The following is a 19,800-nucleotide window of genomic DNA, read 5'->3' as shown; positions in this document are numbered from 1 at the left end:
CACCTTGGATTTTGGAGAGGCCGCATAGCACCGAAACAACGGGCGCTAAACGGCCCAATTTTGCGCCCTTGCAGTTTTTTTTAAAGGTGCGTTTTCTCAACTTATGCATATAATCTAGCACTACTGGGAGCCACAAGTCTTACTCACATTGGGAGATTCAAGCTGGCGCTCTGACTGTTTTCAAATTATTATGTATATTGCAACACATCAAGTCCTCGAAAATCATAGGACCAAAGGAAAAGGTACATAAATTGAGCAGGGAAGAGGTGAGAGCAATGTAGACTACAATTTGTGAATTTTGTGTGTAGTTATATTTCTAAAGGTTCGTTGTAATCTATGAAATAAAACTTCCTCAGCACCTTATTGACGCTTCTGTTTAGGTATGTAACTCTTCCTCCTCTCTCGTTACATATTTACGTGCGCTAGGTTGCATCACTTAGCAGCAGTTTTCATTCCTCCAATCTCTCACAGAAGACAGAGCTCAGTACAGTCTTAAACAATGCTAATGCTTCTGTGTTATTCTGTACAGGCGATACTTTGGCGAGAAGATCGGCCTGTATTTTGCATGGCTGGGATGGTATACCGGGATGCTTATTCCTGCAGCCCTGATCGGATTATTTGTATTTCTTTATGGATTATTTACAGCCGAGTCCAGCCAAGTCAGGTAGGAAAATATTACAGTTCCTGAGTTGACAATGAATCAATTCGGACCTGTTTGGTAAATGTTTTATTCACAATTCAACCCTGTGCAAAACAGTCATTTTTTTGAGCGTAAAATGTTAAGGAGCAGGAAAATAGCGTTGTATCCCATAAGTCTATCTCTTTATCAGAAATCAACCAGTTTTTTTTTACCAGTTCCCTCAGTCCTCTTTATCTCCCGAAGATCCTCCAATTATCTTTTGAATCCACTTATACTATCTGCTTCAATGGCCTTCCCTGTTAGCTTATTCCCCAAATCTATTAACCTTTGGGAAAAAGTTCCCCAGCGTCCCCTCTTACTCTTAACCTTGTCATTTTAACTTGCATTCTCTGGTACAGTCCCCACCACTTAAAAACATCCACGTTTAAAACAGGCAGTCACTTATATCGGCCAAAAAGCAAAAAACAATTAGCCGTTTGCAATAATGTGAATTTCAAAGTTGCTGGTTGTAGGGTCTTTAGTGGCAGAAACAGCCTGTGTTTTATTGGAAAAGAAGCCAATGTTTGATGCAGATTATGGGTGCTCCAAACCCCCTGCGACACATTGTTTTCTCTGCTAGTCACCCTGGTGAAGCTTTACTTGTCCGAGCTGGCCCGGCTCATGGTGAACTCCGTCAGCTTGGACTTGGAGCTGGTCCTCTGTCAGCTTGCCGCCCATGTTGGGGCACCCTGTTCACAAGTTTTATTAAAGCTGAAGCTATCTCTGGATAAGTACAGCTGACATAATTTCTAGCTTGGGGATTACATTGCTTTAGAACAAGGCACTTTAGGGAGAATGGCTACAATACATTGTACTGAACTTCAATTTTTTTTACGATTAACTCCCCGATAGGAATACTCAGCACATACATACGTAGACCCAATGATGCACGTGGACTGTATTTGACTCATTTCTCACAACAATTTGCTTTGGATAAATGTTATTACTTCCCTTCAGCATCTTGAAATTTCAATTAGATTACCTCAGAGTCTCTATTTTTTCCAAAGCAAACAAGCTTCTTTAGTCTTTAATAACTTAAATTCCTTACACTCCGAATCATCCATGCTGCTTGGCTCTGTACCCTATCAAGGGTAATAATATTCTCCCGATGATTAGATGACCAAAACCGGACCCAGTACTCCAGATGAGATCTAAACATCCCCTGATACATCAACAAAGCAACTGCTTTTGATTTGTCCTTCTGCTAATGTAAATTAATACCTGAATTGCCATTTTTACTCCTGATTAGTGCTGTGCTGATAATTTAATAGATGTATTCACTATGTAAGCCTGAAATCTCTTTCCAAATCATTTTCTATATAACACAAACTGCTGTGGTTTATTACTCCTATACTCATTATTTTATACTTACTGAATTGCATCTACCACCTTTTGGACTAGTTATCTAGAGACCTAAGTCCTTCTGAATTTAGTTGCATTGTACTTCACTTTGCCCTTTCCCTATTTTATCAATGCCAACAAGTTAATTTACAAACAATTCATAAGGAGCTGGACGCCTATCATGTTTAAATTTACTACGGCAGTTGCACCAGACTTGCATTCCATTCAAAATGAAGATTGATGACCACATTTGAGGGAGATATCACTAAATCCATACTCAGTTTCTCCAATGTGATGAAAATGTAATGTTTTCCTGCACATCATTATGCACTATAGGGCTGAGTTTCTGATGGGAGCACAGTTCGCAGGCACAATTCACATTACTGGCACAAGAAGATGCTCCTCTAGGGCTTTCCAAGGTCCTCTCGTTTACTTACATACAAATGGCGTGCCCCCATCATGGATTAGACCATGCGCTGGGAGCGTGCAGGCTAGAGAAAGGGGTGGGTAGTCTGGGGCAAGAGCTTCAAAGTGTTGGTGCAGTTCCTTAAAAGTTCAAGATAGTTGTAACTTTCACCACCATGTGCAGTCATCCCAATCATCGGGGAAATTTGGGGTTCAGGCTGCAGGACACGGCAAAGTTCCATGACTGCCTCTCAGGTGAAACATTAGTGGTGTAAAGCTCTCAGCTCTTAAGATATATACAAGTAACGGTGGTGTAGTCTGTACACACCCTAAACATTCACTCCCTTCATCACCGGCACACCGTGGCTGCAGTGTGTACCATCTACAGGATGCACTGCAGCAACTCACCAAGGCTTCCCAAACCCTCGAACTCGACCACCTAGAAGGACAAGGGCAGCAGGCACATGGGAACAAAACCACCTGCACATTCCTCTCCAAGTCACACCATCCCGACTTGGAACTATATCACTGTTCCTTCATCATCGCTGGGTCAAAATCCTGGAACTCACTACCTAACGGCAATGTGGGAGAACCTTCACCACACGGACCGCAGCGTTTCAAGATGTTGGCTCATCACCACCTTCTCAAGGGCAATTTCAGATGGGCAATAAATGCTGGCCTTGCCAGCGACACCCACATCCTATTAACAAATTTAAAAAAACACAGTTTTTTGGGTCGGTGTGGGTGCAATCAGTTATCTTCTGGTGCAGGGGCACCTGCCTTTGCTCAATTTTCCTCATCCTCCATTCTCTCTTGTCCTGGGAGAACTGCCCATCCTATGCAGAGCGGGCTGTTACCAATCACAGTGAAACTTTATTGAATGCGATGTGAAAAAGAGACAAAGAAACAAAATTAAAGGATGAATTAAACTGCGATACAACAATGAATGCATCAGGCTAATTCAGTTCAATTAACCCAAACACGCCAAAGAAACGAGATCTGAAAACACTGATGCTAATAAGTCATACAGCACATCTTTGAGAGGCTCAGGAAGGGCCTTCTTCCTGGCTGTGTGCCTGCTGTGTTTTTACAGGTGCACACCAGTGGTGTCACCTTATAGATGTGAATTGGTGGGAAATGCAGGGCTGGGAAGCTTTGCTTCCAATTACACAAAATTAGGACTTGTAATGAAGCTCTCACCCTGGAGCATTGGTAGCCTTCTGCATCACCAGCACTACCAGGCTGGGTGTTCACAGTACATATCAGGTTCACGACCTCTGCTCCCGCATTCCGTCTGGCAAACAATTGCGCTGCTGACCCACGGCCGTGGAATCCATATCCTTATATAATATTATTTATTTAACAGAACGCATTCTTTTTTGACAAAATCATTTTCTTTTCTATTTTATAGGCACTGCTCTGATCACTCTCCTCTGAATGTTCCTCTCTTGTTTCTCCGAAGTTCCAAATACACCAACCTACCTACACTGCCTCTTTCCTAAATTCTCACTTTGTTGAAATGAAGATTCCTATTCTAACTCGCTCTTTTCTGGGGCCTTAAAATCAAGGAATTTCTTCTCTCCCTCAGTTTTGCCTCGCTCCTAGAATCTGCAAACATTTTAAACCCAGACTTGTTCTCACCGAATGTCATTTACTTCCTGATTTACTTAATTTCTTGTATTCTTTTCAACCTTGGTGCTGTCTTACATGCTGGACTTTAGACACTTAATAATTTAGGTTACTAAAGTCTTCATCTTTTGAGGCCAGCCCCTGAGGTACCCTGCTCACAACCTCTTGGAAGTTTGGGTGCCCTCTGCTTCCTGTTTCTAAGTTGATTTTTTTATACATACTCTCTAGTATGTCGAATTGGGATCTGATATCCATTATACGATCATTTTTGTATTGATGTACACCTGAAGTTGCTCCTCAGGTGTACATCAGTTGTATAAACCCAACCTAATTTAATGTCTTCTAATGTGTACTGTTATAAAATGTTAAATCTCTTGTGAAGTGTATGACAGAAAGTGCGGACATAAAAGGCATGCATAGAATTATAGAGGCTTGAGGAAATTTTGAAATTCTTATTACATTGTGCATATGGAAGTGATATCTTGTGATTTATATTTCTTAATTGTCCAGCAAGGAGATCTGTGAAGACAAAGGTACCCACATGTGCCCAATGTGTGAGCGTAACTGTTCTTACTGGATGCTGAATGACAGCTGCGTCTACGCTAAGGTAACAGATTTCTGATACACAACACAACTTTTAGTTTGTGCTTAACTTTTCAAATTATGCTGAAAATTTCCACTTGCATATCAAAAGTATAAGGATATTTCTCTCATGAGTTCTAAGTAAAAAGAAAAGCTGAGAATTAGTCTTCCTTATCAAGTTACCTCCAATAACATTTATTTCTTCAGGCCTATTATACATAAGCTGCAATGTCTGTATGAAATTGTACTTGGTGTACTATTTAGTTTTTCTTCATTTGTTAATGTTCTCTCTGTACCATGTGCATTCTGCAACTTGGAGAGCATTCAAGCTCTGCTATTTTTGATTGGTCATTAGAAGGTGCACCGGAGTGGCCTGGGATGGCTGGATTTCATATACCTATTTTGGGGAAGCACACGGCACAGTTCAGCCTTCTCCCTGCTGACCAAGGTTGAAGACTTGTGGGTGTGAATCACTTGGTACTAATACTTTGAACCACAGTGGATGTGGGCACCACTGCAGCTCACCACTGAGCCTCTGCGGCACATTTATATTGTAAATACAAAACGTGTGAGGATTACTACATGCTATAGTAACAGCATGGGCATGATTTTGACCCCGAGCCGGGAAGTGGGGGTGGTGGGGGGGGGGGGTTCAAATTGCGGACGGGAAACCCGGAAGTACGGGTTTCCCGGACGTCCTTACGATTTTGATGTAAGGACATATTTTATTTGTTTTTGTCACTTTGCCGTCCGACTGGCCGACCTGATTGACAGGCTGGTCTCAGTCGGATGGGAGAGGACGTGTTGAGGTAAGTCTTCAGGTAAGTCTTTGATTGTATGGATGGGAGGGGGGGTGGGGCATGGGTGGCACAGGGGCACTGATGGGTATGGGGCACTGGTGGGCATGGGGCACCGATGTGCATGGGGTTCAGGGGGGTATCAGGATCAGGGGTCATCGCGGGAGTCCACGATCATTGTGGGGGGGGAATCGGAGGTCATCGCAGGGGTCCGCGATCATTGTGGGGGGATCGGGGGTCACTTCGGGGATCCGCAATTGTTGGGGAGGGGGGCCGGAGATCGGGGGGCGGGTTCCGCGATCGTTGTTGGGGAGGGGGGTCGGAGATCGGGGGTAGGAGGGTCCGTGAGCGTTGGGGGGATCATTGCAGGTAGGCTTGTTGGGCCTGGGAGAAGTACTCCTGCTCCTCCGGGCCCACGAGATCTGCCAGAAAGGCACCTTGCCTTCAGTTTCGGGCCTTCTCGCCTCCTCTCATGCGGCCTGAAGGAGAAGGGTCGGGAATCCAGGCCCCCAGAGGTTGAAATTGCAAAATCTGCAAAAAGAGGAGGACCTGCAATGGTACGTGGGTCAGGATAAACGAGACACATTCTGTGCAGCCCCTGCTCCCTGGCTGGTGCCTACACACACACACCTCTGCTGGAAGAAAGCTTGCTTTAGCAAATGATTAATTCAGACGGAGGCTCCAACCTTTAATTTATGTTGTGACAGCAGGCACGATGACACAGATATGTGTTAAGGCCTGACTAACTGTTTTGCTGGATTATAGTTCAGAAGCTCCCTATGTTGCGCTTTATATGGTAGAGTATGAAACCTCCCGCAGCCTCCTTGAAAGGTTTTAGTGACCAACCGGCCTCCTGGGAGCGGGTTGGTCACCCGCCCTGGTGAAAACAGGAAATGGGCAGGTTGGGGGTGGGTCTGAAATGGTGGCAATTTTGAATGCCCTCCTGCCCCCAACCCACCCATTTTTCAATGTTCAAATAATGCCCCGTATATCTGATATAAAACTGTGGAGCCACGCAATTTACCATAGCAACAGTGCAAGGCTGATATTCCTCTTATGGTGTAAGTCATGTCTAAATGGATAATGCTATCTCTGACTGAGTGGTAATATGTTAATAGCTCTCAAATTTCCTGTATCAGCTTATTTGCATTTTTATTCACAGATCCAGCTGCAAACTATGTCAAGTATAGGCACCACACTTATAGTCGGAGAGGAAATTTGTGCTTAAGTAAAATTGAAAGGGAAGGGGAGTGTTGCAATGGGGGAACATAAATTCTGAAAACTTTTAAAAGAGATTCAAAATTTATCACAACTCATAGCAGCCTTTACCCAAGGCTGAACGGGTAGGGAGTTAAGAATGGCCAGATGTGCAGGCTAGACAGGTTTTGCCACTTGCTGTGCCAGCCCAGGTGCATGTTCACAGCAGGTGTCTTTACGGCAGATGGCATGACTCTGCTGGCCCAGACCCTCTGAAGGCACTTCTCCACAGCTGTTGCCAGGTGACTTTGCCAATGCCTGTAGATATGGTCTGTGGCTGATCACTCTGGCATAACTTCTTTCATACTCTACCATACAAAGCACAACATAGGGAGCTTCTGAACTATAATCCAGCAAAACAGTTAGTCAGGCCTTAACACATATCTGTGTCATCGGGTCTGCTGTCACAACATAAATTAATGGTTGGAGCCTCCGTCTGAATTAATCATCTGCTAAAGCTCCCTAAAGCAGAGGTGTGTGTGTGTAGGCACCAACCAGGGAGCAGGGGCTGCACAGAATGCGTCTCGTTTATCCTGACCCACGTACCATTGCAGATCCTCCTCTTCTTCCCAGCTCCTCAATGAGGGATCCCCATTGGGAGACCCATTATAACTGCAACGTTGCTGCAGGAAAAAATAAATAAAACCATTAGTATAAAGTCTCATGAGAATGTATGGTCCCGATTATTTTTGGGGAGGTGGGACGGGAGCCGGGGCGACTTTAAGCTTCCGGGAAACCCGGAAATGCAGTGAACCCAATTTAATGGCAGGACCTCATTGGAATTTTTTTTCCCTGTTTCTCGGCCGGCAGCCATTTTGAGAGGCTGGCTGGCTGTCGAGCGGGAAGTCCTGCGATAGAAGGCCGCAGCCGGGGACCGGAGATGAAGGAGGGAGGGAGGGCAGGTTGGGAGGGGTGTTGGATCGCGGGGTGGTGTTGGGGGGTGGGGGCCGGGGGACAGGGGCCGGAGGGAAGCACTCCTGCTCCTCTTGTTCCACAAGCAGTGCTGGAAAGGCACTTAACTGCTGGATCCGGCAGTTCTCGCCTCCCTTTAGTTGCCGGGTTTCCCGAGCTCTGGGAAACCCGACCCGCATCCGTTAAATCTAAATGGCTGCTAAAACCTGAGGAACGCAGCCTTCATTAACATTATTATTACTGACCAGCCTCTCGAGTGCAGGTTACTCACCCGCCCTGGTTAAACCACAAGTGGGCACGTTTATGGTGGGTTGGGGTTGGGTTTCACATTTTCAAAAATTCCCCCCACTGAGTCACAAGAGAAAAAAATGGTAAAACTAAAAAAAAATCAAATAGGTTAGAATTGACCTCAGAACATGTAAAGGAAGTTTCTTTGTGGCCCTTTTAATGTTCTTGCCTGCACTGCTCATTGCTTGGCAATCCTGGGCACCCAGTTATGTTGGCTGTAGATGTCATTCAGTGCCGGCCTCAAAAAGAAGATGCAGTAATCCTCAGAACGGGACTCCTACATTGTTAAAATGGATTTTCATGCCTTTTCTGGACCCAAATGCTATGCCTCCCACCCATGATGTTGCTGGAGGTCCATTTTGAGAGCGAGTGGGGCAGAGACCCAACATAAAGTGTCATGTGTCTACCCCCCCCCCCACCCCCACCTTTTGCCTCAGCATAATACCTTGGAAGCAGTTGCACACAGATCGTAAGTCTGTGACAAATCAACCCCTGTATGTGTGATTGCATTATTAATGGATACTGCTACACGTCTGTGTGAAAAAATGATGAATTATAATGGCCCAAAATTACTGGTATTACTAAGCACATTCACAGCATTAATTGAATAGTGCACAGTCATTGGTGAGTTGCAGATATAATTCAGTTCATTATCTGGCCAAGTTAAATACCCATAGAATTTTCATTATTTATGGTTTATGCGGCTGCATTTTTCAATATATATTTTACATCCCTCTTAGGTGATCAATTATTCAATAGCTGAAAGACTCTTGGCATGTATGTGTCACTCGGGTAATTTTTTTGGGTTGTGTGAATATAATAATTGTAATAAATTATACATTTTCCCAAAAACCCCACCAGATATGTCCCCTGTGGTATCTGTACCCACAGGAAGCAGTACCTGATGAGCTGTGTGTGGGCCCTGGCATGCAGAAAGCAAACAGTAATCAATTTGACTTGGGGTGGGGGTAGCTACCATTAATGGGGCATAATCTGAGTGCCACTGGTGAGTTCCCAAATTCGGCCTATCAGACTGGCCTTTGGCTTCCCCCAACCGCCTCGGATTAGTAAGATTGCACTATGGAATCCCACCACATCATCTGGGTGGGTGCCACTACTGGCACAGGCGCCTGCCCCTAATATTTAAAGGTCACCATCTTCAGGATTTGGAGCATGGTTATGATGGGGGCAAAGCTGCAGGTGGACGTTCTGATGTGCTGCACTTCTGATGGTCATAACGGCACTGCTGAAATTTCCAGGCGAACACGATCTCTTCTGATACAGGAATACTCATGCTAAAATATAAACATTTGAATAAGGGATTTGTGAAATGCAGCAATTAATGATTTATGTAAGGAACCATGGGCTCGATTTTACAATGGTGGTGGGAGGGGGGAGTGGTGAAGGTGCGTGTGGCAAACCCACATGAACAAAACTTACCGTTTCCGACGCGATCACATGTTGATTGCTGATGATTTACGTCCTCTCCGGGTTTCGCGCCTGGCAACCAGCCTGCTGGACAAGACTATCTGCCGTCAGGAGCTGCAGTGCGGAGGCGGGGTGGGCGAGAAAGAGAGAGACCGAGTCATCCAGCGCTGGACTGAAAGACGGTTGGGGAGGTGGGGGGTGGGGTGGCCAGAATGGAAGATCCAATGCTGGAGTGGAAGACCGGGGGAGAGGGGAAGATCGGGGTGGGGGGGGTGAAGAGAGGGACATCGCGGGAAGATTGGGGGGGGAGTAAAGAGGGGGACATCGGACTTCGGAGCAGGGTGCAAAGATAGGTTCATTTTGTGTTTTCACTTCCGTCTATGTTTTCTTATTTAATTTATTTAGTTTCTTGTTCCCTGATCCGGCCCTTCACGTCTGGTTTCACCAGGCGTGAATCGGAAGCGGTGGGCAAGCCGCCCAGGTAAGTTAAAAAATCTTTCTAAGTACTTCATCTGTCACAGGTAAAGTGCCTTAAATACCTCAGTGAGGTACATTTGGCTCTTTAACTGTAATCCCACTGGCTTTAATTGCCGGCGGGACTTCCGTTTTCAGGTCGTCCGTGCACACACAGGTGGGTCCCTGGGAAACTGGAACGTCAGCGGGTTGGAGCCGGCTTCCGAACCCGAATGGATTTCCGTGATTTTCGGAGCCCCCCTGTCCCCAATGCACCCGCAATTGCTTCCTAAGATCACCCCTCATGTATCATTTTAAACATCTAGTTAGCTCAAGATAATATTTAGTGTACTGTATTTTGATGCATTAATACTGCAGTTGTCAAAGTGCTATAAAGGGTTATAAAACTTGGTATAAATAAACTTACAATTCATTATGTCACACTTGGTATTGTTGACCGACTTATCAAATTCTATACATTCTTACAAGTGAACTAAAATTACATTGCAGTGCAATTCCACATGTATGTTACGACAATATAGAGATAGTGTTTATGGATTCCCTCAAAAAAAGATCAAAATGAAATCCCTATCAAGCAATTGATTGAACTAGGATGACATTAACTATAATGCCTGACCTCAGGTCATATTGCTGTGCTGTTCACATATCTATTGCCAGATGCTCAGTGTTGTGCTGACTGTGGCTTCTTCGGTTGAGAGTTAATATTGGATTTTCTGTTATCACTTTGAAGCATTGTCAGCAACTAATAGCAAGAGCAATATGTCAATGTCTGAGATTGAAAATTAAGACAATCTATATTGATTATAAAAACTGGATTACATCATTAGGACCTCGTATGCAATTTACTGCACTCATTCTGTACATAGCTTACTCCATTTAGAGTAAAAAAAACAAATCGCCAGCATTTATTACCACTGAATGTTATATTGTCAAATATTAGGAATGTTTAGGATTGCTTAAAGATCTTAGAGTGTGTTTCTTTTGTGGATTAGGCCCATGTAGATATTGAATGACAAAGTGTCAAACTGACCAAATTGGATGAACCATTTATAAATCAACATTTACAATGGAGTGAATGGTGTTACAGACAACAAGAACCATACCTAAAAGCACAGTATATTTTACTTTACTTTTTTGGATTTAAAATCTGAAGTACCTTCATTCTTCTTGAGTTTTTGCTTGTTAACATGGCAACTATTTGTTTAAGAAGCTCAGTTCCTTAATTTGATATTTTTGATGATAGATTTGTTTATGTTGAAGATATTGCCTAATGTGCAACTCCACCAATTGCAAAGTAGGTTCTGGTATTCCACTAGTTTACCCAAACAGCTGCCTTGTCACCTCTATGTCCCAACGCACATGGGAGCCTGCACATGATGTGTCAGCCTGCACATTAAAACTGAGTGTTGAATAATGGGACAGGTCTATTATACAGGCAGTTTGAATGGATGTTAACTGAACTAATTTTCAAATGGAGACAAGTATATACTTGGTCCAAACACATACAGTTGCCATGTCTGCTCCTGCTTTGATCCCCAACATGAGTCAACATTTTGAGGAGAAAAAGAAGCAGCAAACTTGCACTGAAATGAACTTGACAATCCTCTAGGCAATGAGTCATCAACAACAAAAAAGCTTGCATTTATATAATGCCTTTAATGGAGTAAAATGTCCCAAGGCGCTCCACAGAAGTGTTATTGATCAAAATTTGACACCAAGCCACATAAGGAGATGTTAGGACAGGTGACCAAAAGCTTGGTCAAAGAGGTAGATCTTAAGGAGTGTCTTAAAGGAGGAGAGAAAGGTAGAGAGGTGGAGAGGTTTAGGGAGGGAATTCCAGAGCTTCGGGCCTAGGTAGCTGAAGGCACAGCCGCCAGTGGTGGAGCGATTAAAATCAGGGATGCAAAAAAGGCTAGAATTGGAGGAGCTCAGAGGTCTCGGAAGGTTGTGGGGCTGGAGGAGGTTAAGGAGATAGGGGAGAGGTAAGGCCATGGAGGGGTTTTAAAACAAGGATGAGAATTTTAAAATTGAGGCGTTGTCAGATCAGGAGCCAATGTAGGTCGGCGAACACAGGGGAGATGGGGGAACAGGACTTGGTGCAAGTTAGGGTACGGACAGCAGAGTTTTGGATGAGCTCAAGTTTATGGAAGATGGGAAGATGGGCAGAGGGCCAGGAGAGCATTGGAATACTCAAGTCTAGAGGTAACAAAGGCACGAATGAAGATTGCAGCAGCTGATGAGCTGAGGCAGTGGCGGAGACGGGTGACATTACGGAGGTGGAAGTAAATGGTCTTGGTGATGGAGTCTGCAGAAATACCAGCATGTACTGAAACCTCTATGTGCAAAAGAATGTCTAGAATTGAAGGCATATGTGCTTTAATAGTGAGGGGCACCCACTGTGAATATAATTTGTTTGTGTGTAGATAAGTGTAATTAAAGCTCAGCTTGATTTGAAGCATCTGATGAGTCTCTCTCAAACCCCATGCTGCCCTGTGCCAAGGAGACCAAAATTAGAAGAGGGAAGTAAATAAGCAAATAAGCTTTCTAAAAAAAAGCAGAGCATTAATCTCATGCACCCCCAAAAAAACAGTACCTCACATCCCCTGGAAGTATTGCGGTCTACAATTAGTGCTACCCTCTTGGCCTGTGTATCCAAATTCTACTTCTACCATTTGTTACAGAATATCCTGCGGTATAGCTCTGAATTTAAAATCAATCTGCTGCCAAAATGGTTTCAGTGGGGAAAACTCCTTGCTCGCCCATTTTTCACAGATTAAGCAGTAGCTCAAAACACATAGCTACATTCCGAGAACACAACCATACAGCGCTTTTAGAAAAATTAATTAATAAAACTACTTTTCACTCAAAGAGGTTATAGAAACTGATACTTTTTACAATAATTTGGTTAACAGTTAGAAACTTTTAAAAAATAAGATGGAAAATTTTATTTAATGCTCTCCTCATTTAGATTTAGTTAGGACAGATTTGGCAACAACGCATCCTTAAATCGAACATAACAGAAGCAGGGCAGTTTAGCCAAAGGGAATTTCAACTGTACATCATTGTAGTTTTTTGTATACATTGAAAAGAACTAGAATTGAGCTTAACAACAGTGACCACAAAATGATGGCTTTTATCAGATTATCAAGCACAACTTTGACGTCGTGCATTTTGCAATGTCGGAAGATTGGTAAGGATCCATCATAAAAGTCATATCTTCTCAAGATTGAATCAAGACTATGCCAATACCAGGAAATGAAAAGAACCATTTTTAAAGAATCGTGCAAACTTAAAAAGAAATGAGACAGGTCAGCGAAAAGGCATCATAAGCCCAGTAATATTTTCAAAACTTTATACTCTGGAACAAACTGCTGTTCATATAAATGTGCATATAATGGATTTTTTTAAAAAATTGCCTTCCTTACTTAAGCTTTTTTTATATATTTTAGAATAAGATTATAGGGGTAATTTTACAAATCTATGCTGCCAGTATGAACCTTGCCCACCAGCTCCACATATTGGAAATTCAGGCACCAAGATGGTCAGAAAGTTATGGCCAGTGGTGCCCGGATTTCCAGTATGTGCAGCTGCAGGCTAGGCTTGGTGGGTTAAAATAAAATGTCCTATTCTGATTTTATTGGAGTAGTTCTCACAGTATTATCTTTATTCTCTCCAGGCTACTTTTTAAAATTAAAAATGGATATGAAAATAAATATTAAACTATAGCAACCCCCAAACATTTTGAAAAATTGGGCACAATGCATTTATGAGGCAGATATTTGAAAAAGACAGGAATGTCGGCAAGCTTTTTTAAGTCTGCGGAAATTGCGAATTTCACTATTTCTTGGAATGAAGCATCTCATTAATATTTGCAGATAAAACTAATCTCCAAGTGTATTATTTTGGATTAGTATGCATTGGAATGACTCCAGCAAGCATGTTGAACAGAATGTGCCTGATTATTCGTGTCTCCAGTTCACTCTAAATAAATCTTAGAGGCATATGCACAGTGCATCTGCTCTGAATGGATGGTATTAAGTAAGCCTTGGGTGAAATGCACTCTGGAGGATCTAAGATATTAAATTTAAATTACTAACCACCTGCTGATGAGGGCTGATTTCATACAATTGTAACGTACTCAACTAAAATTGGATTGGATAATTCAAATTATTGTTTCCTCTCCAATTCTCTCTCTCCTCTCCTGAAGGTGCTGACTTGTTCTGAGCTGAAGTTCAGCGAGCAAAGGCTGTCCTCTGGCACTTAGGCTGGACGGCTGTGTTTCGCTGGCTCATTTCCTGACGTTGCGATTGGCCACAGCACAAATTAGAAATTCACACGTGCGCTGCACACAATTTTTGAGAAATTTAAAATGAGGGGTCAGAAAGTCCAGCAAACCAGATACCTGAATTTCTCATATGTGAAAAAGGTTCCCTGCCGAGAATGTGAAGCTTCTCCATATGTTCAAGCCCAAACGGTGAATGTCAATAGATTATTTAAATTTATGGGGCGGTTTGGGGGGAATTACAACTGACTTTGATCTTATCCTCACTCAATGATTTACTTTCCAGCAGTACTTTTACTGATTCAATCTTGCCTCAGGCGCTCTTCCTGTGTCAATTGGGCACAGCAGATCGTGACCTAATTTTGGACCCCGTTTTGCCTATTTCACGCCCAAAAAAGAGACGCCTCTCCCCCACCGTATATGTCACACAAAAGATGTCTGCTGCACATTCACATCACACATAGTGGTCCATGTTGAACCTTTAAGGAGTTTAAAGGTGTGGCTTCAATTCGTTTGTCAGAAACACAGAGGAATCTCAAAGAGCAGGATCGCAACCTGGGTCTTGACCGTTGGCTGTCATTAGAGAATGAGAAGACAGTTTGAAGTGCCGTTACACGACAGCTGTAGAATTGGTACAATTTGGTTTGCTTCACACCTACTCTATAAATTGCAATGTAAATCCAGAGTTGGAGCCCAGCCTGGCTTCTGACCGAGCCAGGTCGTGATTCGAGATTTACACAAATTCTTATTGTTGGTGCAAAATGAAACTGCTTCACACCAATGCTGCAGTTGTAGTGTAAATGTAGCCTGAGACTATTAGAAGTTCACACAAACTTCGATTTTCCAAATTTCCCATCACTACAGTTACCATTGCATAAGCAGCCATATCAGGAAGTGACCAAGACAGCTGACACAGACAGCAATTATGAATCATTGACTTCCTTCATTAACGATTATTAGCTGGGCCGCTTCCCCATTGCTCTTAAAACTATCTTACATCAGGCATTATTGAGCACAAATTTTTAAACATCAGGGCCTAGGAATTTCCAGCGGGTGCTAGGAACGGTCTCTGCGCCGGAACAGATAGGCCCAAGGCGCACCCAATATTGGGCCTCATTGAAATGATTCTGGTGAGCTGTGGACGCAGACTGGCAACCCAACCAGATTGCCAGCAAATTGGCATTGCCTTGCGGGCTGCTGCATCGTCGTTGGTGGGGGGGGGGGGAGGGGTGGGGAGGCGAGCGGGAGGGGACTGAGCAGAAGCCAGCAATGGACTGCGGCACGGCAAGGGACTACGGCACTGCAGTGGAGCCTGGAGGTCCCTTTAAGGACTGCTGGTTAGGCCGTATGTAGACCACATTTTCTTGACAGACCAACTTTGCATAGGGGGCCTCGAACAGGCGTTAGGCCCCTTATTTGTATCTGCAAAGGGCCTGAAATCCATTTCAGGTCAAGGCCCTGAACGCCTCTTTTTCTGCCTTTACCAATACGGTGGACAGCGCGCTTCTAGCATGGAATGTGTGCGCTCACACTGCCTACTCTATTGGACTCTGTAAAAGTGTCAATGGATATCTAGGCCCACGTTTTTTTACGTCATCAATATTTATAACATTTATAACAGTCATTGTACTAGCAGACACTGATGTTGGTTTCTATTTCATTTAGATTTTAGCACACTCTAGGTATTTGGCGTCTAGTAAATAGCATTTTTTTTAAATGTGGCTCGGAGAGTGTTGGAGTGAAGTGAGGGGAAGTGATTTTAAAAGGAAGTGACAGAATTGATGCATCCTGTTGATGCCAAGCTGCAGGATGCCAGCAACACAGGCCGTGCCATCTGTCGTGGAATAGTCTCTAATGTATAATTACTGCGAAGATTACTGCACGAAGGTGTAGGAGCTTTTATTTTTAAAGCAGGCATTTGTAAAATGCTTTCCTTTAACTTGAAAACCTAACCTATACAATTCAGCTTGTTCACGCAACAGTACATGGCAGAGTTGTTGAAGGCAAAGGTTCGATTTCCCTTTATGTTCTCCATTTCTCCATTCGGTTGTTCATATTAGCTGAATTGCCCAGGCAATGATGATCAGCAGGGAACCTTTATTGGTAGGAAGTATAGAAAAGCAGAATATGTATTGAAAGGTCAGAGACTAAGAAATGTTGGTATTCAGAGGGTTTTGAGTGTCCTTGTACACAAATCACCGAAAGTTAACGTGCAGGTACAGCAAACAATTAGGAAGGCAAATGGTATGTTAGCCTTTATTGCAAGGTGGCCTTGGTATAAGTATAAGGAGGTCTTGCTGCAATTATATAGGGCCCAGGTGAGACCACACCTGGAGTACTGTGTACAGTTTTGGTCTCCTTACCTAAGGAGTAATGTACTTGCCTTAAAGGGGGTGCAACGAAGGTTCACTAGATTGATTCCTAGGATGAGAGGGTGGTCCTATGAGGAGAGATTGAGTAGAATGGGCCTATTCTCTTTGTAGTTTAGAAGAATGAGAGGTGATCTCATTGAAACATATAAAATTCTTAGTGGACTTGAAAGGTTAGATGCTGAGAGGTTGTTTCCCCTGGCTGGAGAGTCTAGAACCAGAGGTCAAGATAAGGGGTCGGCCATTTAGGACCGAGATGAGGAAAAATTTCTTCTCTCAGAGGGTTGTGAATCTTTGGAATTCTCTACCCCAGAGGGCTGTGGATGCTCAGTCATTGAGTATATTCAAGAGTGATATTGATGGATTTTTGGACACTAAGGGAATCAAGGGATATGGTGATCGGGTGGGAAAGTGGAGTTGAGGTAGAAGATCAGCCATGGTCTTATTGAATGGCGGAGCAGACTCGAGGGGCCATATTGCCTACTCCTGCTCCTAGTTCTTATGTTCTTATTGTTTTGATGGTCCATGTCTCTTTGTTGCTGACAAACAATGGTACAGATCTCAATCTGGGAGAAGGCTTCTGCGTGTGCCGGTGTCACAGGTGAGGCATGTGGACAGGCTGGATCAACAGAGGATTAACTGCAAAAAATATTGTCTTTCACATCTAACTTCAGAATCAAATTATTTTCTGTTGTGTTGTGTTCTGTATCGAGGATGAAAAAAGTCATCAGGCCCATATAGGCTCACCTAGGATCATATTTCCCCCCATCACTAAATCTTGACAGCGGCATTAAAAGATATTGGTAGCCAATTCAGCAATCCAATGTCAAAAATTTCTCTCCGTCCCCACAGCAGCTATTAGGCTAACCCCAAGCTGGCCCCAGAGCCGTTGATTATTCTCAACCTCCATATGTCATGATCGCATCATTGTCTAGCACCTTCTTGAATGACTGCAAAGGGTCAGTCCTCACCAGCACTCCAGGAATCCTGTTCCACAAGTGGATCACCCTTTGAGAAAAATAAAACTTCTGGACAGCCAACCTCACTCCTTGCATTTTCAGATTATATATGTGGCCCCCTACTTCAACCTGACCCCATCGCCTCAAAAAAAAACTGAACTAGAATCCAACAGGCCACTTTGGGAAAGCCTAATGCGACAGAGAACTTTAGGATCAAATTTTAGCACTTTGTGATGTGGGCATTAGTGGTGGTGCTGCCTCTAGTTTAAGCACAACGGAGAGGCAGCAAATGATATTTCACCTCCTCGACCTCACTATTATTTTTAATGTGGAAATATCCTACCCACACAGAATCCAAATTTTGTCTCTGCTTTGATACTGAACATTGGGTGAGAACCTGAGCAGCTGTATTTTGTTGTGAGAAGCCTATTGCAGAGGAAAGAATGGCCATTTGGAACACTTATTCTTGGACCATTGTGTTGTGCAATGGCCTTGTATTGGAGATCCCCGCCTTTTTATACATAAGGGAAGTCAGTGCAAAGACAACAAACCTGTCTCCTCCAACTAGCCTTTATATTTCAACCCCATCACCATGTAATGAAATGCTAGAGCCTCAACTCTCAAGGAAACAGAAAAACCATGTTGGCTTATACTTGAGCAAATCCTTCCTGGTTTCATCATTGGCCTCTAAAATGAGTGTTGCTGTAAGCTAAGCATTATGTCACTGTACTAATAGTAAATTCTGCTGTTAGTTTGTAAAATAGTTCCAAAATAATCAGAAACTTCACCCCTTCGGAAAGGACTGAGTTTGAAAAAATGTAAGAGCTGAATGAATGTAAATTATCTTTCTCCTAGACGCTCTATGGCTTTCTGGTGTTCACTTTAGCAACTTGAGACCTTAACTTATCTCACCAGGGGCTATTGGGAATGTACAGCAGGTCTATCACATCTGGAGGGAAGTCGGCGGATTGATCTTTTCAGTTTAGACCCTTTGGGGGGAAAATTGGATAGGGCCTGATTTTGGGCGGGAGTAGCATGATCCACTATTAACCCGCACCCAATGGTCCCTGCGCAGGCAGGACAAAATTTACGCCAGGCCTGAGGACTTACCTACAATCTGAGTTGGAAATCAGCATTGAACGAGGATTCCATGCAATTCGCACTTTCCACCAGCAGGGGGAAACTCCAATTTCTTAAAGGCAGGCTGTCTGTTAGAAATCACTTAAAGGTAGCTGGTACCTGTTAGTTGCTGAATATAACAGCCTGCTGTCTGCACGGAGTCTGAACGGAGATCAGACATCGCACACGTAAAGCGCAGATGCAGGGTCCCATCCCTATTTTTACACACTGATTAGTTATGTTAAAACATTGAATAAAGGTTGCGCACCACTAAATCCGACATCCTCCAATCTGCATGCCAGACCTCACCAACCTGCCAATCTGAGACTGTGCACCAAGATATTCTGCTGATGCACCAGATGCCTTGGTGCAAGAGGTGGACAGAAGGAGGGACATCCTATATCCGCCGGGGGGGGGGGGAACAAGAGGCCCTCCAGACATACACCCAAAAGGTAGTGGGAGGCAGTAGGGGATGAAGTCAATGCCAGGCGCACAGCATCAAGAATATGGATGCAGAACAGGAAGAAGTTCAATGCTTTGACATGAGTGGTCAAGATGAGTGAGGTCAACTGTCAAGTGGCATCTCCCACCAACTACACCACTAGCCGCATCCATTGCTCCATGCACTATCCCCCCCCATCACCCACATACCAACAAACTCTTTCCATCAGTACTCAACCCTCTCACCCTTACACATTACCACTGTTGCAAGCCGCCCACCCACAACTCACAGGCCACACACAGTGGCAGCTATTCAACCATGATAGGCACATCACCCAGACACACGTCCCGCTTTCTTGCAGGAGAAGCTGGCACATATCAGGAGGCAGCAAGTGTCGGTGGCATTTTGCCCCTCAATCCTGTTCCACCATTTGATCAGATCAGGGTGGACCTGTGACCTAACTCCATATAACCCCCTTAGCCCCATATCCCTTAATACCCTTCGTTCACAGAAATCTATCAATCTCAGATTTAGAATTCTCAATTGAGCTAGCATCAACTGCCGTTTGCAGAAGACCGTTCCAAATTCCAAACTTCTCCCACCCTTTACATGCAGAAGCATTTCATAACTTCACTCCTGCACATCCTGGCTCTAAATGTTAGGCTATGTCCCTGTGTATTCAACTGTAGCAGGCCTCCAAAAACAATTACAAATGTCTCGGCAGCCAGAAGCAATAATCCAGCCACTAACCTGTAAATCCTGCATGGTCCCTTTAAATAGCGCCAGTGGGGGGTCCTCCAGGCACTCTAAGACATGTTCAGATGGTTGGTGTTAAGA

General features: G+C 43.8%; 1 protein-coding gene across 1 annotated transcript in view; it reads left to right on the top strand.

Annotated features, from left to right (window-relative positions):
* Positions 1-19,800, top strand: part of ano3 (anoctamin 3) — a 415,131-nt gene that overhangs the window by 273,072 nt on the left and 122,259 nt on the right. Inside the window, exons 12-13 of the mRNA XM_067994093.1 lie at positions 530-664; positions 4,565-4,661. Coding sequence (XP_067850194.1) covers positions 530-664; positions 4,565-4,661 — 232 coding nt within the window. The remainder of the gene's footprint in view (positions 1-529; positions 665-4,564; positions 4,662-19,800) is intronic.

This window comes from Heptranchias perlo, chromosome 12 (assembly GCF_035084215.1).
Source record: "Heptranchias perlo isolate sHepPer1 chromosome 12, sHepPer1.hap1, whole genome shotgun sequence".
NCBI classification, from domain to species: Eukaryota; Metazoa; Chordata; class Chondrichthyes; order Hexanchiformes; family Hexanchidae; genus Heptranchias; species Heptranchias perlo.
This window is presented reverse-complemented; position numbering and strand designations above follow the sequence as displayed.